At 41.4% G+C, this 24,702-nt stretch overlaps 1 protein-coding gene across 2 annotated transcripts in view; it reads left to right on the forward strand.

The window, feature by feature from the left end:
* Nucleotides 1–24,702, forward strand: part of ARMH4 (armadillo like helical domain containing 4) — a 144,397-nt gene that overhangs the window by 26,032 nt on the left and 93,663 nt on the right. For both annotated transcript variants that reach the window (XM_056134081.1, XM_056134080.1), the window contains exon 4: nt 948–1,160. In XM_056134081.1, the coding sequence (XP_055990056.1) occupies nt 948–1,160 (213 nt within the window). The remainder of the gene's footprint in view (nt 1–947; nt 1,161–24,702) is intronic.

The raw sequence follows: 24,702 nt of genomic DNA on the forward strand, positions 1-24,702 counted from the left end.
TTGTTAGTTCTATTACTGCAAATGTATACCCTTTGACTAATATTTCCCCACTTTGCTCATCCTCTACTCTACTTCCACTATTTCTCTATTTCTCTGATTTTGGCTTTTTAAATTTAATAGATAAGTGAGATCATCAAATATTTGTTTTGCTCTGCTTGATTTATTCTATTTAGCACAAAGCCCTTGTATGTGTGAGGCTTCAAGCTTGGTCCCCAGCACTGCATGTTGCCCTGATACCACCAGGGTGGCCTTTGTGGCCCCCAGGGCTGCCAGGCCCAAACAACTCATTGCTGGCCCAAATGCTGAGCTGCCACGCCTCCCCTGCAGGGCTGATTATCTCCAGGAGTGTCCAGACTCTCAAGCACTACTGGGGAGGCCCCTAAAACAAATTCTGGGTAATTTATTATTGTTTGTTTGTTCTTGGACCACACCTGGAAGTGTTCAGGTCTTACTTATGGATCTGTGCTCTGGAATCACTTCTGGTAGAGCCTGGCTTGGCCATGTGCAAAACAAGTGCCCTACCCACTGTACTATCGCTCCAGCCCCTGTTTTAAGTAAATAATATTTTTCTGGGGGCTGGAGCGATAGCACAGTGGGTAGGGCGTTTGCCTTGCATGTGGCTGACCAAGGTTCGATTCCCGGTATCCCATAAGGTCCCCCGAGCACTGCCTGGAGTAATTCCTGAGTGCATGAGTCAGCAGTAACCCTGTGCATTGCCAGGTGTGGCCCCAAAAGCAAAATACATAAATAAACAAATAAAATTTAAAAAATAATGTTTTTCTGGAAGATAATATATTTTTCTTTGTTATCTAAGAATGATTTGGGTTAGAGAGGGATGTCTGGTTATCAAGTATAAGGCATTTCACAAACTGTTTCTTATTTAAGAAGAGAAAGCCCTGGTACACAGTGTCACATTTGGATCAAACCCTGTCTTGTGTGTTTGGCAGATGTAACAGACACAGTCACCAGACCAAGTGAGGAATTCTTCACACCAGTTCTGGACTTTCCAGGGACACCCCCTGGGATAACAGAGGAGCCACCCAGCATTTTCCCAGCACTTCTTGATTCTGAGGCCTCTTTTGAGACAAGAACCATCCTTCCATCCATCCACCATGTGAATACAGCTGCCTCCTATAGCCTGGACCAGCTCGAATCTGAAGGTACCCATGAAGGGGATCTTTCTCAAGGATTGAAATCTAACATTTTTATTTTATTTTATTTTATTTTTCTTTTTGGGTCACACCTGGCGATGCACAGGGGTTCCTTCCTCCTGGCTCTGCACTCAGGAGTTACTCCTGGTGGTGCTCAGGGGACCATATGGGATGCTGGGAATCGAACCTGGGTCAGCTGCGTGCAAGGCAAACTCCCTACCCGTTGTGCTATCGCTCCAGCTCCGAAATCTAACATTTTAAAAGAATTGATTGAGTCACTGAGCAGATGTGTCTGAGTGAAGATTAAGGAACAGTATATTCAATTCTGGGTTTCAGTATACTTTGATTGAGCCAAATCTGGCTTGTCATCTGTTTCTGTATGACCTGTAAGCTAAGGGTGATCGTTATCATTTTTAAGTGATTGAAAAAGAAAGAAATACTATTGTATGACGTATAAAAAATGATAGGTAATGATAGTACTTTGGATAGGGTACCTGCCTTACAAGCTGCTGATCCAGATTCAGTTCTCCCTCCCTCCCTCCCCTCCCCTCCCTCCCTCCCTCCCTCCCTCCCTCCCTCCTTCCTTCCTTCCTTCCTTCCTTCCTTCCTTCCTTCCTTCCTTCCTTCCTTCCTTCCTTTTCTCCCTTTCTCTCTATCTCTCTCCTTCCCTGCCTCTCTCCCTTCCCTTCCCTTCCCTTCCCTTCCCTTCCCTTCCCTTCCCTTCCCTTCCCTTCCCTTCCCTTCCCTTCCCTTCCCTTCCCTTCCCTTCCCTTCCCTTCCCTTCCCTTCCCCTCCCCTCCCCTCCCCTCCCCTCCCCTCCCCTCCCTTCCCTTCCCTTCCCTTCCCTTCCTTCTTTCCTTCCCTCCCTCCCTCCCTCCCTCCCTCCCTCCCTCCCTCCCTCCCTCCTCTTCCTTCCTTCCTTCTTTCCTTCTTTCCTTCCTTCCTTCCTTCCTTCCTTCCTTCCTTCCTTCCTTCCTTCCTTCCTTCCTTCCATTTTGTACCACTCTCAGCTCCTGGTTTTGTTCTCAGGGATCACTCCTGGTAGTGCTTGGGGGATCCAGGGATTGAATTTGGATCACTATGTGCAAGGCAAGTGACTTATCCACTATCCTATCTCTCCAGACTTACCCACTATCCATCCTATCTCTCAAGCTCCTGGCATCAACGTTTTCAAAAAGCATTTTAGTTAGTTCAACAAACAGGCTGAATTGAGAATACTGATTTAAATATAAAAGTTGATTTTACCCACCAAATTTTCTTGCACTGAAGTTGGTGTTTGTTTTAGTTTAGCTTAGTTTTGTTTTTCTTTTTTTGTGTCTCATGGGTAGTGCTCAGGGGCTATTCCCAGCTTGGTGCACAGGGAACCATACTGTGCAGGGATTGAACATGGGACTTCTGCACACAAAACACGGTCTCAGTCCATTGAGTTCATCTCCTTGGGCTTTGGGTGAAAGTTTTCACATGAGTTACATTTTCCTAGCACTGCTCTGATCATTAATGCTTTACTTTTCGTAATGCTACCAAGCTAGGATCACTCACATTAGGAGACAGGCATTCTCTTCATTTATTAAGACAGAAATTCATGCCAAATTGTAGTTTCCAAGTCATTGATCTTGAACATGAAAAAAAGAGGCACATCTGCAAGGATGTAGGGCACAAGTTGCACAACTGGAACCAAGAAGACTGAAAATGCATTGAAAGGTCATTTCATTAATCAGTATTTTGGCAGGTGAACAGTTCCTGGCTGAGAGTACAAATGTTTAGAGATTTGTAGTGCAGTTTCCTTATTCATTTCTTTTTGTAGTGTGGTTGCTATGTGAGATCTATGCAACAGGTAAACTTTGGGATGGTAAATTACTTATATATTTGATGAAGTTTTGATATAAGATGTGCCATTATTTTATACTTTGCCAACTGTAAAATAAGAAAGGGGGTTCAACCAGGCTTTCTGCAGACTACATTACAAACTTTGAGGGTATTACTGGTGGTTTTACACTAGGGAGTGTTTCTCCAGAGAATAGAGTATTTTTCTCAAAGAAGTTTGGACAGCTTAGGGATAGTATGGAAATGACTTAGTAGGATTCAGGTTTAAGAAATGGACTAAAGAACCCTCAGAGATTAGCATAAACCATGTGGCGCATAGAGTTTCTCAATGAACCATAGCATAGTGGACAAGGAATTTGCCTCGTATGCAGCCGACCTAGGTTCTATCCCTGAGAGCACATATGGTTCCCTGTTTACCTCCAGGAGTAATCCCTGAGCACAGAACCAGGACTAAGCCCCATACACCGCTGGATGTGGCCCAAATCACCCACCCCCAAAATAGATAAACTATGTGACTTTGAGATTATGAATATACTAGCTGACTGTTCTTTGATATCATCTGGAAAAAGCAGGTTTCCTCAAATTAACCTGAAGGAAAATGTATTCATGAATAATCTATGCTTGTAAAACTGTCATAATTTTCTAAATTTAGTAGAGAATGGCAGTTATATTGATATATGTGAGAATTTTCCCAACTTGCTTAAGATATCCTGGAGTTTTAGTTATTCTCTTCCATACAATTCAGTGATAGTTCTTTGGAGGATGTACTTTGCCAGTTTTTAGTCTAAATTATGATCCTTGTCGGGGTATAGGAAAGACACTGTTGGTTTCAAAATTTTGTTTTCTGCTGCTGTTCGGCATAAGATTTTGAATGAGTACATCTTTTCTCCTAAATAGTAGGGTGTATAATTCATATTTAATCACTGTATGTTAGCAGTATCATTAAAATCATGCTGGCTCATATAGTACTTTAAAAATGGAAACAATTGTGTTTATTTAAAGTGATACACCCATGAGAATACTGGACATACTTGCATATATTGAGACCTTCATTTTCCCACGTTGACAGAAATTTAAGTGCAAGTTAAGGTTTTGACTAGGTGAAACTTTTGTTTTGGGAGAAGGGTGGCAGTGGTGGTGCTGAGGATTAAACCCAGGGCCTCACACATACAAGTCAGGTGATCTACCACTGAGCTATATCCCTGGTCCCAAAGAATTTTAATTCCATTTAGGATTATACTATACTCAAGGGATAAGGAATCTAGAACTATCAGTTTCCTTTTATCAATCTATCTTATCAGTCTTACAATTTTTGTTTTGTTTTTGGGCTACACCTGGTGGTACCCAGGTCTTACTCCTAGCTCTGTGCTCAGGTGGTCTCACCACCCCTGGTGGTCTCAGGGGACCATATGGGATGCTAAAGATTAAACCCAGGTCAGCCATATGCAAGGCAAACCTCCTACCCACTGTCTCTACCATCTCTTCAGCACCAAATCTTATATAAGTTTTAATATCAGTTGACATAATTTTTAATTTTAATAGGCATGTTTATTTAATTCTATTATTGTTTTTATTGAAAGAACTTTATGTTATCTTAGTATTTACCTCACTTATGGGAGCATTTCTTCAGAGAATGGACTATTTTTCGAAAAGGAATATGGGCAAGACATTTGCTCGAGGTAAAAGGTAAGGGCCCTCCCGTTGATCGTCGATTTGCTCGAGCGGGCCCAGTAACGTCTCCATTGGAGACTTTGTTGTTACTGTGTCTGGCATATCGAATACTCTCGGTAGCTTGCTGGGCTCCTGAGAGGGGCGGAGGAATCGAACTCGGGTCGGCCATGTTGGCCGCTTGTAAGGCGAACGCCCTACCCGCTGTGCTATCGCTCCAGACATTTGCACATATTAAATACTAGTCATCTAAGGAGAGAGGACCTTGGGGGGAATTTCTGAATATTTTCCAGTTAAGGGATAATTAACAGCCCAAATCAGCCTAAAATTTTTGTTTATAGTTTTTGGCATGCTGTTTTATCTCCATCACATCATAAGGTAGACTTCACATCATAAGATGGTCGTTGACTTGTTACTGCCTTGTTTTTTTGTTTTTGGACCACACCTGATGATGTTCATGAGTTACTCCTGGCTCTCTACTTAGAAATTACTCATGACGGTGCTCCAGGGACCATATAGGATACTGGGGATTGAACCCTGTTTGGCCACAGCAAGGCAACTGCCCTGCCTGCTTACTGTCTCTGCAGCTTTGTGACTGCTTCATCAGGCTGCCTCAAGCTTTACACAACTGCTGTTGTCTTTGCGTCTCTTTTCCCTGTTCTTATACGGACACTGGCCCTTAGACTTGGGCCAATCCCAATATCTTTATCTTACTGTGAGAACTTTTGTCAACACCTTGTTTCCAGATAAGGTCATATTTACAAGATAGGTATTGAGGGGACACAATTCAGCACTGGACAGAGATCTGCTTCCCCAGTTTGCCCACTGACTCTGTGTCCCCGACCTTACAGCTGCATGCTGGTTGGGTGGGAAAATTTGGGTTATTTTCTAGTTCTTAGCCACTGACAGGAGCCTACCTCGAGTGTCTTACACCTGCTTCGTATCTCAGCAGATCTCCTAAAAATGTCAGCAAAAATACAGTTTGAAATGTGAAGGGATAATGGTTTTCCTGTCACCTTGCTTGGTACAGTTTACTTCTTGTTCTTTTTTCTTTTTCTTTATGGGTCCCACCCGGCGATGCACAGGTGTTACTCCTGGCTCTGCACTCAGGAATCACTCCTGGTGGTGCTCGGGGGACCATATGGGATGCTGGGAATCGAACTCAGGTCAGCTGTGTGCAAGGCAAATGCCCTTCCTGCTGTGCTATTGCTCCAGCCCCACTTCTTGTATTTTTTTAAAAAAGAGAATAAATGTTTTCATGATAATGAAAATGATAAAAATTATATTTACTTCAGACCCAATTCCACTAAGGTATATTCAACAACTTGGAACAAACATGGTAAAAATATTCTAATTTTTATTCAAATAGGATAATGAGAAATTTTTTATTATATAAAATCATGTTTACTTGTTTTGAAGATGTCTGAAGCAATGAACAGAGGACTGTGGGGATCCTCTGGATGAGTCTCAATTAATCAGGTTAACACTTAAATGTGAGATATTGCTTAAGTGTTGGTGTTTCCTGGGGGACCATGTGATACCAGGCATAAAACCATGGGCTCGGCCTGTGCCTTAATACTTGTACTGGAGACAGTACACTATAAGTGCTCAGGGCTTACTCCTGGCTCTGTGCTCAGAGATGACTCCTGGCAGTGCTTTGGGAGCCATGTGGGCTGTTGGGATTGAACCCGAGCCAGCAACTAACAAGGCAAGTGCCTTAATTTTGTTCTTTCCCTTCTGCCCTCTAAATATATTTTAAAGTTGTCATTTTTGATTATGAAAACTTTCCTTTGCTCTAGAATGGCAACTTAATTTTTTTTGTGGGGGTGAGGGGCACACACAGCAGTGCTCAGGGCCTATTTCTGACTCTGTGCTTAGGACTGAGCCCTGGAAGTGCTTGGAGACCACATATGGTGTGGGGATTTTGAAGCAGAACTGGAGGGATGCAAGGCTTACCATTGTGCTACCTCTCCAAACCCTTGCGAATTTTCTTGTAAAAACGTAGCACATTACCCTTTTTAAAAGTGATATAAAGAGATTTTTAATCTGAATATTCAATAGAGAAATATACATATATAATATATAACATATACTGTATATGTATATATATGCCTCTCGGAGAGACCAGAAAGCTACCGAGAATATCCTGCCCTCACGGGCAGAGCCTGGCAAGCCCCCTGTGGCGTATTCGATATGCCAAAACCAGTAACTATAACAGGTCTCATTCCCATGACCCTGAAAGAGCCTCCAATTGTTGGGAAAGACGAGTAAGGAGAGGCTGCTAAAATCTCAGGGCAGGACAAATAGAGACGTTACTGGCACCCGCTCAAGTAAATCGATGAACAACGGGATAACAGTGATACAGTGATACAGTATTCAACAGAAAAATCATATTTATATCTAGCATTTCTATATTTAAAATATAAGATGAAATATACCATTTAACTTAGGTTATTATTTTTTCCCTTTCTTTACCTCACTGGGAACCCCAGACCATGAGGTGGTTAGAATTACCCTGGGCTATGCAGGTAGCACCCAGATTTGAAACTCATGGTCTTGTGCTTGAAAGAGTGGCTTTAAGCCACTAAGTTATCTTCTATGTGGAAGACTTTCTCGACAGTTTTCCCCATTTTTCAATGATCAATTTGGTTGTACTTCATATTTTGTTTTAAAATGACTGTTGGTTTGGTATCTTTTCCTAGCTAGGCAGCACAACTGTCATTCTGTCACTTGTTGTTTAACCTGCCAGTGATATGTGAATGCATGTCCATGTGATCTCTGTGTATGTGTGTTTCATGGATGCTTTCTGTATTTCTTTATTCCACTATTTGGTGCACCTCTTAATTTCTTCTGCTCAAGAGATAATGATGTTATCTTTTCATCCAATCTGAAAGTTTCAGTTTGTTTTCGGGAGACTATGTTGGTCAGATAGTAATTTCAGGAGAAAGACATATTTGAAAAGTGCAGCTTCATCCAAATCATGGAATGACTGGGCAGGTGAGGGCTTTTCTAGTTGGTTCTGAAGATGCTTTGTCTCTTTCTTTCAAAAGTGAATTGGGAAATACATTTGTGAAGTGGTATTATGGCTTAGGTTCAGACATTTTCCCTGAATTGCTCCCCTGAGGATGCTTAAGAGCTCATGAAATTCTTTTGAGATAAGTGTTTGCTTTTCACCTGCACTTTAATTCACAAAATCAATTCTTTTTAGTTTGCACATTTCCCAGGGAGTATTTTTGCAATTTTCATGTAACCTTTCAACTCAGAATGCATCTAGAATGGACACTGGTACGGCTATTCAGAATTTCATCTCAGGGCAATATTAATGAAATGAAGCTTATATGATTTGCTGCTCTGTGGTGTATAATATAATGGTCATGAAGAGTGGTAAACTTGAACTGTCACTGCTGCTGGAGATACTTTGGGTGAGATTAGGGATGTCCATTCTAGTTAAATTAAGAATGAGGATAAGTTTTGGCTTTGGTACTGGAAATGCTTTGGATTTAATTTTATCCTACTAACAGAGAGTGGGTGCACAGGTTAAATGATATGCTAGTGGGGAAGTTGCCAAAACAATATTTGATAGAATATGGCCTTTGTTTAATTCCAGTAGTGAATTAAATATTGGATTTCCCAATTTCCTCCAGATACCTGTTCTGGCAAAAGCAATGGAAATTAAATCTGTCACTGTCACTGTCCTCCCGTTGTTCATCGATTTGCTCGAGCGGGCCCAGTAACGTCTCCATCGTGAGACTTTGTTGTTACTGTGTTTGGCATATCAAATACGTCACGGGTAGCTTGCCAGGCTTTGCCGTGCAGGCGAGATGCTCTCAGTAGCTTGCTGGGCACTCCGAGAGGGGCGGAGGAATCGAACTCGGGTCGGCCATGTTGGCTGTGTGCAAGGCAAACACCTTATCCGCTGTGCTATTGCTCTAGCCCAGAAATTAAATAGTAGTAATAATAATGATAATAATAATGCATTTAGGGGCCAGAGAGATAGTACAGTTTGTAGGGTACCTTGAATACAGTAAACCTGGACTCAATTTCTGGCAATCCATATCACTTCCCCAGCTTCACCAGGAATGATCCCTGAATGCAGAGCCAGGAGTAATCCCTGAGCATTTCTGGATGTGGCCCCTAAACAAAATGAAATACATTTATAATTCTATTAATATGAACACATAAAACATTTATATTTCAGATATGTTAGAAATGGATACGCATTTTTTGTGTGTATATTTTCATTTTCTTTTTTCTTGTGTATATGCGTTCAATTTCAAGTGTATTACATGACAGATTTGGAAATAAAGAATCACTAATGATTCCAGTCATCTATTACCTCTTTCTTATTTTTGTCTTGAAATGATCACATTTGGTATTTATGATAGGTATCTATTCTTTCTTTGTTTGTAGCGGGGGGATAGTCATACCAAGCAGTGCTCATTTCTGGCTCCATGCTCAGGGATCACTTCAGGAGTGATGGGAGTGATGAGAATGAGCCCTGGTCAGCCAGTTGCAAGGCTGTGCCCTACCCACTGTTCTATCTCTCTGGCCCGGATCTCTCTTTTTAAGTACTGTTATGCTCTGTAGGATCGGTCACGGACACAGTCCTCCCGTTGTTCATCGATTTGCTCGAGCGGGCCCAGTAACGTCTCCATCGTGATACTTCTTGTTACTGTGTTTGGCATATCGAATATGTCATGGGAAGCTCGCCAGGCTTTGGCGTGCGGGCGAGATACTCTCAGTAGCTTGCTGCTACCGGGCTCTCCGAGAGGGACGGAGGAATCAAACTCCGGTCGGCCTTGTTGGCTGCGTGTAAGGCAAACGCCCTACTGCTGTGCTATCGCTCCAGCCCATGCTCTGTAGGATAGGTTTATAAATTATTTGGTATTCAGCATCTTCATCACATGTTTGATGATAATATTTACCTAACTAGTGGTGTTTTAAGAATTACTTAAAAAGCAGTATTGTGGGGGCTGGAGCGATAGTATAGTAGGTAGGGTATTTGTCTTGCATACCTTCAACCTGGGTTCAATCCCCTGCATCCCATATGGTCCCTTCAGCCCTGCCAGGAGTGATTCCTGAATGCAGAGGCAGGAGTAAGCCCAGAGCATCACTGGGTGTGCCTCCCCATCAGTAATGTGATTATTACTAAAGAGCTCTACTTACAAATTCTGCTGGTGAAGAAAGATAATTGACATTCACTCCGATTTCTCTCTGTCTCTCTCAATTTTTTGGCCACAGTTCTACTCAGGCTCTGTGATTAGGGATGGGATCAGGGGACCATAGTTGGTGCCAGGAATCAAAAGTGGATCAGCCATAAGCATCTTAACACTGTACTATCTCTCCAGCCCCTCACACTGATTTTTCTTATTTGCTTCTATAATAGATACTTTACCTATTTATAATTAAGGAAATGTTGTTTTAGAGTTAATTTTTCCCATCTATATATGACATTGTTACATACCAGAAAGCACAGCTTAGCAAGTTTGTTCTTAGACACTTATGAAATTTTGCATAATGACTCTTGATGAGAAAAGGACTTAGCTACGTACATATTCAGTGGCTTTATTCATTCATTCATTCAATCTTTAGGACTTTCAACAAATATTTGCTAATTCAGTTAATACAAAGAAGCTTTCTTTTAGGGGAGCATAGATTATAGTATAAGAGATAAGATAGATGTTTGAACAATAGAAATTCTTCATAAAAATGAAAACATATGAAATAGTACAGAAAAAGAGTTTAGGAGAGAAATTGCTCAGCTCCGGGTTAAAGAAACAAGGATGTAATCTTAGTACATGTACCTTATGTTTATATGTAAGTGTATGTATGTGGGATGTTTATAAAATGTTTGAATAAGTATGTATATTAATCATTCTATTGATATTTTAAAAAATAATGACATATGCAATATGGAGATATTCTAAAGAGTGGTGAAGAGATTAAAAGATGAGTGGTGACAAAATATGGAATTATTCTAAAGGGTGATAAAGAGACAATAGCAATTATTATAGATCTGTAATCAAGTATTTTTCTGATTTAGCTTATTGATAAATGAATTCTTTTTCTGTTTTGGTGTGTGTGGGGGCCACACTTCGCATTGCTCAGGAGTCGCTTTTGGCTTTGTGCTCAGGGGCCATACCCAACAGTGTTCAGACGACCACAGGTGGCACCGGAATTCAAACCTGGGTTGTGACAGCAGCCTCATGCTAGGCAAGCTCCTAAATCTTTGTACTATTTCTGTGGATCCAAGTAGGGTTTTTTTTCTATATGTGGTGGTTTTTGTGTAGTGGGTTTTTGTTTCTGTTTTTTTTTTTTGTGTGTGTGTTGTTTTGTTTTGTTTTTAGGACAGACCCACTAGGCAGTGATCAGGGCTTGCTCCTGGCTCTGCAGGCCCTTTGTGTAGTTGTTGTACAACTTATTTGAAGTTTATTTATTTATTTATTTTATTTTATAATAATAGTTTATTTATTTCTTTATCCTACTCCCCCTTTTTTTGTTGTTATGATGACTGGGGGGTCACACACATGGGTGATGTGGTGCTCAGAGAACTCTGTGGTGCTCACTCTTGTCTGCCCTGGGGATTACACTACTGGCATGGTACTCATTCATTCTTTAGGAAGAGGGTGTTTGGCCCACACCCAGTGGTGCCTTGGGAGATTATCAGTGGTGGAGATTAAATCAGAGATGGTCACAGCAAGGCAAACACCTTAATCTCTTGTATCCCCGTGCTCACATTTATAAACTAAGATTTCCAGTGGCTTTTGGCAGAAATGCATCCGAACCCTTCAGTAGGTTACTGTTGCTGGGCCACCCCAGGGGGGAAAGGGTGTTGTCCCTCTGCCTGCTCCCTCTAGGCGGCTCAGTGGCCACCATCCTCCAGTGGCCACTGTACAGTCAGGTTTGGGCCCTCAGTGACGAGACACGTGGGACCTCATGGGATGGGTTTGGAGCTTGCCCTTTCCTCCCCATCCCAATGACCTCAGTCGCTGCCCATGAACAACCTTTCTGGCTCCTGATCAAGCTGCTTAACAGCCATGATCCCAGAGACTCAGGAACAAAACTCTGAACCCAGCAGGTTTTGGCAGAAATCCCTGCAGATTTAAGTGTTAAAATTTCAGAATTTCAAAATTGCGCAGCCATGCGACATCATATGTTATTCTTAACCAGCAATAGAAAACAAATTGTCTACTGTTACCTTTTCAGCAGATCTGAGTGTTGGGTTAAAATCCCAAATAATAATGGTGGGCCTGGTATCAAAATATTGAATGTGATCAAAGTAGAGAGAGAGTAATGTGGAAATCATCTGCCCCACAGGTAGGGGGAGGGTGTGGGATGGGGGTATACTGGGGTTTTTGGTGGTGGAGAATGGGCACTGGTGAAGGTATGGGTGTTTCATTGTATGACTGAGACTTAAACCCAAAAGCTTTGTAATTGCTCTCATGGTGATTCAATAAATAAAATTATAAAAAGTGAAAAAAAAAGTAAGGTGGAGTTCATGCCCAATTCAATATAATAAATAAATAAATAAAAACTAGAGTTCCCCTCCCGTGGTGCTGGGGAACTAGTATCTCTCCTGGAGTCTCTTGGCAGTGCAGCCTGAGAAGGACTCAGGGTGCTTTAAGTACCAAGACTTGGCAGGTGGAAGGGTGTGCTCTGCCACTAGTTGCAGGGCTCCCCAGGTATCGGACTCTGTTGCAGTGCTGCTGGATAGTTTGGGGAGCCTGAGGGGATCAAAATTTTCACCTCCCACTTGCAAGGCGGGACTTTTGTCATGGAACCATTTCTGGGCATCTAGATGCAGTGCGCGCGCACACACACGCAGACACACACACACACACACACACACACACACACTTTTTTCCTTAATTAAATTAGCATTTAAAAATTTTCTTTTTTAATTAATTAATTAATTTATTTATTTTTATTAGTGAAACACCATGAGGTACAGTTATAGACTTACAAATTTTTGTGCTTGGGTTTCAGTTATATAATGATCAAGTACCCATGCCTCCACCAGTGCCCATTTTCCACCACCACGGGTCCCAGTATCCCTTCCACCCCTCTTCCCCCCATCCCACCCTGCCTCTGTGGCAGGGCATTCCCTTTTGTTCTCTCTCTCTCTCCTTTTGGGTGTTGTGGTTTGCAAGAGAGGTATTGAGTGGCAATCATGTTTGGTCTGTAGTCCACGTTCAGCATGCTTCTCCCATCCTGGGAGGATCCTCCCAACATCCTTTATTTGGTGCTCCCAACTCTATCTGAGCTCCCTTTTCCCCTAGCACGTGTGGCTGGCCTCCAAGCCATGGAGCAAAATTCCTGGTACTAATCTCGGTCACTCTTAGGTGTTAGTCTCCTATTTTGTTACTTTATATTCCCCAGATGAATGCAATCTTTCTGTGTCTATCCCGCTCTTTCTGACTCATTTCGCTTAACATGATACTTTCCATGTAGTACCACTTGTATGTAAATTTCATGACTTCATCTTTTCTAACAGCTACATAGTACTCCATTGTGTAAATGTAAAAAGTTTCTTTAACCAGACATCTGTTCTCGGGCACTGAGGTTTTTTCCAGATTCTGGCTATTGTAAAGAGTGCTGCAATGAACAAACAAGTGCAGATGTTACTTCGACTATACTTTTTTGCCTCTCTGGGATATATTCCTAGAAGTGGTATTACTGGGTCAAATGGGCGCTCAATTTCTAATTTTTTGAGAATCGTCCATACTGTTTTTCAAAAGGGTTGAACCAGTCGGCATTCCTACCAGCAGTGAAGGAGGGTCCCTTTCTCGCCACATCCGCGCCAGCACCTGTTGCTTTTGTTCTTTTGGATGTGGGCCAGTCTCTGTGGTGTGAAATGATATCTCATTGTTGTTTTGATCTGCATCTCCCTGATGATTAATGATGTAGAGTATTTTCTCATGTGCCTTTTTTTTTCTTTATTTCTGGGGAGCCATACACATGCTGGAGATGGAGTAAATGACTTCAAATTTCTGGCCCCAATTAAGGTGTTTTTTTTTTTTTTGAGTGAGCCTCCTGAGTGTTATTCCAGAAGCCCAGGAACTATAGTCAGCCAGTAGGGCTGGTGCTTCACTGTGAGGGCCTGAGGATGCCATGTTGAGTGAGTCCTGCAGTGCTAGGGATTAGCTTGGCCACTCTGGCAGTGCTCCAGGGACTCTAGGGCTATACCAGTGATGCTTGCAGGACCATGTGGTACTGGGATTTAAATGTGTACTGGCCACATTAATACATGCACCCTAGGTAAAAGGTAAAGGTAAAGGCCCTCCCGTTGTTCGTCGATTTGCTCGAGCGGGCCCAGTAACGTCTCCATTGGAGACTTTGTTGTTACTGTGTTTGGCATATCGAATACGTCATGGGGAGCTTGCCAGGCTCTGCCATGCGGTACCCTAATAACCCTTATTCTATATCCTGGTTCTAAGGCTTTGTTGTTATTATTATTATTCGGACCACACCTGTTGTTTTTGGGTTGGTGCTTGGGGGATCTTATGGTGCTAAAGATTGAATCTGAACTTCTGCAAGTGAAGCACGTGCTCCAGCCCTTCGAGCTGTCTCTCTGTCCAAAACTCAGGCATTTTTCAAGGCATATAATTTTTCAGTTTGAGGATACACATAACTGTTCCTTTACTGGTGTAAGCATGAGAATTCTATTACACTTAGGTTTAGTTACATACCTTAAAAAGATGTAAAATAAGTTGGTATTATCAGCTGCACTTTCTGAGGCTGTATTCATAACCAGAAAGTTGTTTGGAATCAGGCTTCCTGTGTATTTATATGTTTTTCTTTTTACCATAGCTGGTGGTTGTCCAGTGCTTATTTCTCATCTTGCATGGGGGATTATATAGGTACCAGTCATTGAACCTGGTTCACCCATACGTGCAAGGAAAATGACAATCCCTGTAATATTGCTCTCGCTCCTATTTTTGATTTTGGGGCCAGTTTCAGGGTTGTTCAGGGGCTATTCTTGGCTTTCTGTTTAGGAATGACCCCTGTTATTGCTCAGTGAATAATGTGTGATACAGACAATCAACTTGGGAATAACTATGTACAAGGCAAGTGGCTTCCTGTACTATCTCTCCAGTCCTGCACAGTTCTACTCTTTAATGTTTAAATACTTATATGTCCTCAGAGGAAAAGAGTTCAAGGAAATGTAATGCATCAGTTTGAATAGCCTTACCAGATTAAAAAATTATTCATATTTGCGAACTTTAGTTTTGAAAGTTTTGTGTTTAGCTTATTTTATGACCTTTGAATTTTCAATACCTCCAAGCATAAGTTTTTCCAGAAATCTCTTCTATAAGACCAATATAAAGACTCTCAAAGGGAGCCAGAGTGATAGCATAGCGGGTAGGACATTAGCTTTGGACATGGCCAACCGAGGTTTGATCTCTGGAGTTTCATATGGTCTGCTGAGCATCACCAGGAGTAATTCCTGAGTGCAGAGCCAAGAGTCACTTCTGAGCATTGCCGAGGGCTGGCCAAAAACCTAAAACAAAAAAAAAAAAAAGAGGGAGAATCTCTGGGTAGGCAGAAAGCCTGATATTGCTCCTTCATGATTTCCTGAAGCTCTGAGAGGGCCATTTACTCTTCCAACTCCAGATCAGGCAGAGATTGTTTCAGCTGAAATTAGTAGAAATTTTAAAATGTCTGGACTCAAACCTAAGGGAGCACAAACAGTAAATAAATCAAGACAATAAAAAGAATATAAATTGAACTGGGCTCACATGGTACAAATTTCCTTTTGATCTCAATCTAGCTAATGAACTCCCAGAGCCTCTGGGTTCTGGATTCCGGCCTGTTCCTCACCTGTCTGAGAAGGCTTTCTATAGTCTGTTCCTGAAGTACTGTAACTCATATTTAGGCATCTCATCTGGATTTCTAGCATCTCAACTCGGGGGCTGATTTCCTGCACAAAGGATAACTTCTTATGATCTTCTCCTTTTCCTGCTCTCACATAAGAGAGTCAATATCAAGCCACATATAGGTCCCTAGGTGACACACATACTGTCTACATAGTTTTCCAGGCTGAAGGACATCCCCAACCTCTAGACATTTGACTACCAGAATTATATAAGTGACACTATGTCATTCCACCCTTCAGAGGAAATGCCATCTCTGTTTAAAGTTTCTGTGATTTATGTCTTGGCATTATAACACTGTTTGAACTGTGCAGGAAATATACCAGTATGATAGCAGGGTCATTTAGTCACCTTCTATAGCAATTAAGGCCAGGAGCCATGCTACCCTATAAACTGTAGGCTTTGAAGTTAAAGTTAAAAGAGAATGGGAAGGACGAACAAGCAGTAAAGCTCAGACTTCTCCACTTTCATGGAGCCTCTGACTGCCCCGCTGTTACTGATGAGCTGTGTGGATGAGTGGAGAATAGCACTGGCTCAGGCCTCAAATGAGTTTAAATCTCAGCTCCCACATGAATAAGCAACTCTGACTTTGGCCAAGTTATTCACTGTCTTTAGACTTCAGCTTTTTCATCTGTGTTGAAGAGAGGAATGATGTTTCTATCTCATACTCTGAGAATAAAATCAGGCCTTTCATGTAGGAAATACTTGCATATATGGAGAAAATAATACATGTGAACATTTTAAATGAGTTATCATGTAAATGATATATAAAGCCTATTTGCAATGTATTACATAAAATTATATATTATGTGATGTGTACTGTTATTATTTATGATGAAATTTTTTTTCCCCTTTATTTTATTTTATTTTTTTTAAAGTTGTAGATTTATAATTTTTTGTGCTTTGGTTTCAATTATACAATGATCAGATACCCATCCCTCCACCAGTGCCCATTTTCCACCACCATGGATAATATCCCTCCCACCCCCATCCCCCCATCCCCCCTGTCTCTGTGGCAGGGCAATCCCCTGTGTTCTCTCTCTCCTTTTGGGTGTTGTGGTCTGCAAAAGAGGCATTGAGTGGCAAACATGTTCAGTCCATAGTCTACTTTCGACATGCATCTCCCCTCCTGGGAGGATCCTCCAAACATCCTTTATTTGGTGCTCCCTTCTCTATCTGAACAGCACTTTCCTCTAGGATACCCGGCTGGCCTCTAAGTTATGGAGTAATCCTCCTGGTGCTAATCTCAGCTATTCTTGGGTATTAATCTCATGCTTTGTTACTTTATATATGATGAAATTTTTACATTCTCTCTGAGTGATTCTGGATCTGGGCTCTATTTCCAGTATCCTATATGGTTTCATGAGCACTGACAGGGGGTGATCCCTGAGCACAGAGTCAGGAGTAAGCCCTGAGCACCATTGGGTGTGGCTGCAGGATAAAAAAATAAAGCTAAAATACCAACAAAAATGTTGGAAATCAGTTTAAGAGTTAATCCATCCTTTATCTTTTTTTTTTCTTTTTGGGTCACACCTGGCGATGCACAGGGGTTACTCCTGGCTCTGCACTCAGGAATTGCCCTGGCGGTGCTTAGGGGATGCTGGGAATTGAACCCGGGTTGGCCGCATGCAAGGCAAATGCCCTACCTGCTGTGCTATCACTCCAGCCCCCCTTTATCATTTTTTATTAACATGCACACCTTTAGTGGACTTGTATTTCTGTCATTGTCCATCAGTTTTGTGCTTGTAACCATATTCTTTAAAGCCTCTCAGCACAGGGCCGGATCTTTCTGTGTCTGTAATGGTTTATTGGTACCACAGGTTGGATAAATGATGATTCGTTATGTAGTGTACAGTTTTAAACTATCATCTTGCTCAATTGAAGTGCTACATACTTAACTTGCTCTGCTTGTTATTATTATTGCTTTAAATTTAGTGCTTCTTTTTGCACCTCTAGTTGAGTAAATTTTTTTTTTAGAACACTTGAAACTTTAAAAAAAATTAAAAAAAATTTTATTGAATCACCATGAGATAGTTACAGGCTTTCATGTTTGGGTTACAGTCACACAATGATCAACCACCCATCCCTCCATCAGTGCAGATTCTCCACCACCAATATCCCCGGTATACTCCTCCTTTCCTTGCCTCCATGGCAGACAATATTCCCCATACTCGCTCTTTTGGGCATTATGGTTTGCAATGCAGATGCTGAGAAGTTATCATGTTTGGTCCATTATCTACTTTCAGCATGCATCTCCCATCCCGACTGGCTCCTCAAGACGTCATTTTCTTAGTGATCCCTTCTCTATTCCAGCTGCCTTCTCCCCTTTAGTCGAGTAATTTTTAACTGGGCAAAATGGTGTCCCCCAGTCACACCATATGAGAACAAATTCATTGAGAATTTCTCTAGATTTCTTGCATTTAATTGTGAACTTGAACAGTTTTTTTCCATTTCCTTTTTGTGCAAACTTTTATCAACAGCTGCACTCACTCAGGTAAGGGAACCTCAGTAAAGTCATTCTTTAGACCCATTTTGGGAGAGAGGAAAGGAAAAGAAAGTGGTGGGAAGGTAGAAAGAGATTCTTTTCTCTAAAATTGTTACTAGAGTTCAGTCCAGAGATCATTCTGTTCTGTGGACCATCCACCACCTCAAAATGACAAAAGCAAGTGGATCTATATACCTTCAAAAGTGATAGAAAACTCATTTCAAGTATAAATAAGATTTAAATTAATAAAAATTACACTGCTTGTTTGGAAAAGGAAGACAGTGAACTCAAGTGCTTCTCAGTCTCTGTCTGTTGAGCTAGAATATATTGATGATTATCTTGTGAGAGATGTAATGCTTGATTTTGGGGGATAGGGCACAAAGAGAGTTAAGACAAGCTCTAGGGGCCACAATGATAGTAGAGTGGGTAGGGCACTTGCCTTTCATGTGGTCAACCTAGGTTCAATCCCAGGTACCCGATATGATCCCCTGGACACTACCAGGAGTAATTCCTAGTTCAGAGCCAGGAGTAACTCCTGAACATTGCCAGTTGTGGCCCAAAAAACAGACACACACACACACACACACACACACACAAGAAAGATAAGCTCTTGTGTTTCTCAGAGGTTAGTACAATAAAACAAACATGTTTCTACAAGTGAATGCATAAAACTTATTTTGGATTGATTGAATCATGTTTTTAAAATATGAAGAGGAAATATACTTTTATACACAGTTTTGTAAAATCATTAATTGGCCTAACCAACCTAGCATTTATCTTTTGAGTGTACGTGGATCTTACATAAAAATTTTCTATATGATTGCTTAAAGCAAATATTCCTTTAGGATGACTGAACTACTAAAGAGTACTAAAATATTTTCCTGCTCAGAATTTATAGATATAATAGTTAATTAGCTTTTATGTTTTTATGTTTAAAATGTAGCTTTTATGTTTTTCTAATATGTCCTGCAAAAAAAAGAACAGTATCGCTCTTGTCTCATTTTCCAGAGGGAAATACATGAGAGGCTGTCATCTGAATAAAAAATGAACGAAAGTTTAACAGGAATTAGATTCTAGAACTTCCCATTTTTGCTCTTGGGCTCTATTAAGATAACTCAATTACTCCGCATCAGGGTTTATAGAATATAATGGAGAATACACACCAGTTGGATATGCTCTCGTCTGAAAAGATTGTGTGATAATGTGGACTCTGTTTTTCTATCCTAATGGGATTGGAGGTGACATTACCAAGAGCAGACTCCTTTAATTTAAAGAACACAGTGTTAATGAAGTAAGGTAGTTAATGAAGTAATGTAGACCCAGGCACTACAGATGTAGCCCCCGGGGTCCCTCAAGAATCATTCCCAGACAGTACCTCATCCTCAGGCCCTTGCAATAAATCACTGATCTGGGTGGCTGTATAGCCCCTGAGTAGTAGTTAGGAGCCCCTAGATCCTTAGATCCTAAATGTAGAGCTTAATAAATTATTGCAAAGTGAAAAACCCAGTATATCCACCACCGATATCTAAAAACAAAACCAGAAGCATTCTATTGCCCTTGAAGCCCTATTATACTCCATTATGCTTCTCCTACTTTACTACAATATAGGGGTTTTAAAAAAAATTTTAAAAAATTGTTATTAGAATCACCAAGTGTGGCCCTAAAACACCTTGATTAACCTATTTTTATAAAACTTGTATGAAAGAGCAAAAGCCCAAGAAATAGCCAAGGCACTGCTAAAGAAGTTAAATAGGAGGATATTAAGACTTACGATGTTCTTACTAAAATTTTATATTTTCAGGAAATGTGGTTGTGAACAGGGATCAGAATGAATATCAGGGATATTTAATGTTTTGAAATGTAGCGAACTTTTCTATACTCTAAGTCAATTTCACATTGCTCATTTGTGGCCATAACTTGTGCAAAATCTTTTCAACGCCTTCCAATTCTAGAGCGCCATCTGCTGGAATATTATTTTATAACCTCAGAATAGCTTATTTTTCGTGTTTTGAAACCAATCTGATGCCCAAGTTAAAAAAAAAAGGACAATAAAAGTGGCGCCATTTCTGTGCTTCAGTCACTCTTTAAGTATGGAAACAATTTTTTCTACAAGCTTATGTTTTATAGAGACGGTGATAGGTGGGACATAGGAGAAAGACTAATACACATTCTATTTCTACTCACTAAAGCCACCCTGTTTCTTTGAGAATTTAATTGTTATTGTTTTTTGGGGTTAAGCTGGGTCACTCCCAGCCTTGAGCTCAGGGATCATTCCTGGTGATTTTTGAGTTACCAGGCAGTACTGAGGATTGAACTGGAGTTGTCTGCATGTAAGGCAAGCAGTTTTACACCCTATACTATCTAAACTGACTCTACTTTATTTTATATTTTATCTGTATTTTGGGAGGCATCTTGGGCACACCTGGCAGTGCTCAGGAGTCACTTCAGGTAGTTGGCAGGGGACCATGTGGTACAAGGGTTTGAACTTGGGCCTCCCACATGCAAGGCATGTGCTCCAAACCTTTTGATCTATATATGTCTCCTCAGATTTATTATTATTATTAATTATTATTATTATTATTTTTTTTGACTTTTGGATCACAAACAGCAATGCTCAGGGGTTACTTCTGGCTATACATAGGGATCACTCCTATCTGGGCACAGAAACCCATATGGGATGCCCGGAATCGAACCAAGGTTGGCCACCTGCAAGGCAAATACCTTACCCATTGTACTATCTCTCCACCCCACCCTCAGATTTATTTATAAACTCTGTGTGTGTGTGTGTTTGTAGATCCCACCTAGAGCATTACAGATATAAGCTGTACCAATGAGTCATGACGTCTTCCTTCAATTTTAATCTTTGTTGAGGAAATAAAAATGCCACTACAAGAAGAGGTGTGACATGGAATAGTAATAAGTAAATTGGCAAAAGGTGAGGATTAATTATGTTCTAAAGAGAAAGTGCAGGCTATCTTCTGTTCCTCTCAACCCAAGACAGACAGATTATGTTGGGGTAGGGAAAAGGTCAATATAAGCTTCCTCTTATTCCCATTGATGGCAGTTACACATCTCTTTGAAGGGTACCCCTTTGATGCATTAAATACATTATTATCACGAAATAATGTATTTAATAAGGATAACCTTATTTGTCCTCTGGAAATATTGAGAATAGTAAACAGTGATGGAAATGGAATTAGAGAAACTAGTTAAAGAAACCTTTGAGGGGCTGGAGCAATAGCACAGCGGGTAGGGCGTTTTTCTTGCACGCCACTGACCCGGGTTTGATTCCCAGCATCCCATATGGTCCCCTGAGCACCACAGTACAGAGCCAGGAGTAACCCCTGTGCATTGCCGAGTATGATCCGAAAAGAAAAAAAAAAAGAAACCTTTGATAGGAATCATTAAGAAGCCAATGGATTTTTGTCTCAGATTATTCAGGCCAAGACCACAGAAAATTTTTCTTCCACATCTTCTATTGGTTTGCAGGAAGTTTACCTTTGCAGGAAGTTTACCTCTTCACTGTATAGAAACTCTGAGTTTTGGTTGCCTTTGATACATGTGTTTATAATAAACAAAAAAATCCAGGTCTTTTTTTTTTCTTTTTGGGTCACTCCTGGCGATGCACAGTGGCTATTCCTGGCTCTGCACTCAGGAATTACTCCTGGTGGTGTTCGGGGGACCATATGGGATACTGGGAATTAAACTCGGTTCGATCACGTGCAAGGCAAACGCCCTACCCCCTGTGCTATCACTCCAGACCCCCCCAAATCCAGGTCTGACATCGAATAATTTTTTTTTTGAGGATAGAGGAAGGGGTTGGGCCATATTCAGCAGTGCTTGCATGTCATGCAAGCACTTAGCCCCTGTATCATCTCTTTGGCCCAACTATAAAATTCTGTTTTTTTTAATTATTATTTTTTATTATTGAATCACCATGAGATACAATTATAAGCTTTCATGTTTGAGTTTCAATCATGCAATGATCAAACACCCATCCCTCTACCAGTGCACATTCTCCACCACCAATGTCCCCTGTATACCATCTTCCCTTTCCACCCTCCCCCCTACCTCTATGGCAGACAATTTCCCCCATTCTCTCTCTCTCTACTTTTGGACATTATGATCTGCAATACACATACCGAGAGGTTATCACGTTTGGTCCTTTATCTTTCAGCACACATCTCCTATTCTGAATGATTACTCCAACTACCATTTTGTTAGTGATCCCTTCTCTATTCCAGCTGCCTTCTCCCCCAGCTCATGAGCCAGACTTCCAAATATGGGGCAGTATTCCCGGCCCTTGCGTCTACTGTCCTTGGGTATCTGTCTTATATTGTGCTATTTTATTAAAATTCTGTTTGTAACAGACTTGTATGAAGCACTACTTTGACATTAGAGCCCCTAGTGAAGTTGTATAACCAACTCATTAGCCTGTAAGTAGCACTTGCTTTCCGTGTATCCAGCATGTAAGTTTGGTAGAAAATGTCTTCAAATTTTGAGATTCTCAATAGAAAAGCCCCATATAAGTATAGAGTATTGTTGCAGCTGATGAAGAAGGAGGCTAGAGATTCTGTCAGAGCATAGCTGACAGAGGAAATTGGCTTAGAAAGGGCACTACACACATTCCCTCCCCCCCTCCCCTCACCTGCACTCCCCTCCACTTGCTACAGTCCATTTCTCTGTTTATGACTTTATTTAAACTTTAAGCCCTGGACACACTACTTAATGTCACTCATCATCTCTTAGCCGTATGAAACTTTTTTTTTTGGTGGTAGATTTGGCTCCCTCTCGGAGAGCCTGGCAAGCTACTATGAGTATCCCGCCCACATGGCAGAACCTGCAAACTCCCTGTGGCGTATTCGATATGCCAAAAATAGTAACAAGTCTCACAATGAAGACGTTACTGGTCCCCGCTCGAGCAAATCGATGAACAACGGGAGAATAGTGCTACAGTGCAGTAGATTTGGCATCCCACCCAGTGGTGCTCAGGGATCATTCCTGGTACTGCTCAGGGGACCATATGTAGTTCTTGGGGATTGAACCCAGGTTGACCATCTGTAAGGCAAGTGCCCTTCCCACTGTATTATCTCTCGAGCCTCCATGATAGTGTTTTTGTTGGGTACAGGTATCAGAATTCTTGAGAGTTAACATATTAGCCAATGACCTGAGTAAGGTGGTGTTGTAAAAATCCCTTAGCAACCTGGCAGAGCACCCAGGCAGGGCCCAGTTCTGCTGGGGGACACCTGGAGCAGACATTGGGTCTCCATGGGTGAAAGCGAGTGTCTTACAGTTGTAGCATGTATTGGAAGTGGGAACATCACCGAGGGGCGAGAGGAAGGGAAAGGCACATTCCTCTGCTTGCTCTATGGTTTGGCGTTATGAAGAGGCATAGCCACTGTGCAATCTGTTTTCAATACAGTTCAGTTATTGCTCTTTATCTTTTAGCTCTCATTTTTTAGTAAGGTCTGATCTTCCTTTCCACCCCATATCATCTATGTCATCAGAGCTCCATCTTAAAAAAATTGCTTTCTCCATCTGCTCATCTCTTCCCAATAAGTGGACTCCATGTTTTTCCAAAGCACTGTTCTTGGGTTTTGAATTAGCCTCTTGCTACAGAGAGTAGGGGCCCTTGCTCTGCATGCGGTGAACCCAGGCTCAATTCCCAGCATCATTTATGGTCCTTCAAGCCCTCCAGGAGTAATTCCTGAAGGCTGGAGCAATAGGACAGCAGGCAGAGTACTTGTCTTCACACCACCAACTCAGGTTTGATCCCCAGCACTCTGTATGGTTTCCTAAGTCCTGCCAGGAATGGTCTCTGAGTGCAGAGCTAGAAGTAAGTCCTGTGCTTGGTGTGGCCTGGAAACAAAATAACAAAAAAAAATTGAATTAGTCTCCAAATTGTAAACTGTTGGAATATAGCTCCAAATATTTTAGGCCTAACATTGGTTTGTCCTTTCCCCCTTGCCACAAGGAGCTTAGGTTCATTGAATCACACCCATCACAGTGCTCCTGAGTCACTCCCATTCCTTTGTTTATCTGTTACCACTTCTCTATGCTCTCTTCCCCAACCAGTTAATCAGCTTTCCCCCCTAATCAGACTCTGTTAATTTGTAAGGTTAGATCCTTCTAGGACACTGAACTTGTATCATAAGTTAATATTGCCTTTCTCCTCTCCTTATGTCTTTTGAATAGTTTACTTTAAAGCAATGTCCTTTTGTATAGATACAGGAAGACAGTTAATATTATGCTTTTGTAACTTGGGATTTAATTGGCTTTGAATATTATTCACTCCTGGGCATCTGCTTTCTTGACTTAAGCCTCAGTTCCCCTTGGTTTCTAGCACCCCAGAAGCAGTGCCCCAACGAGGGACTGAATGGAAGGGCAAGCTGTGAGCTACCCTGGCATCAAAATGGGTCAGGCCAAAGTGCCATGATTCTTAACTATAAGTTAAGAGCTTGATCATGGACAAATGCTGTCATGATCCAAAAGTAACGACGAGACTACGACCCTGCTAGGGATAGGAAAGACTGATTTGGCCTGAGCACTGTAGTTTGCGATTGAGATGACCCCAGGAGAGCAATTCTATAAGCTTAATGTATCTCTTAATGTGTCCATACAAAATGATTAATATTAAGAATGCTTATATGTTTGTTGAACAAGGAGAGGAGAAACACACCCATGGGATTCCACTCTTGGG

The sequence above is a fragment of the Sorex fumeus genome, unplaced genomic scaffold (assembly GCF_029834395.1).
Source record: "Sorex fumeus unplaced genomic scaffold, SorFum_2.1 ptg000098l, whole genome shotgun sequence".
NCBI lineage: Eukaryota > Metazoa > Chordata > Mammalia > Eulipotyphla > Soricidae > Sorex > Sorex fumeus.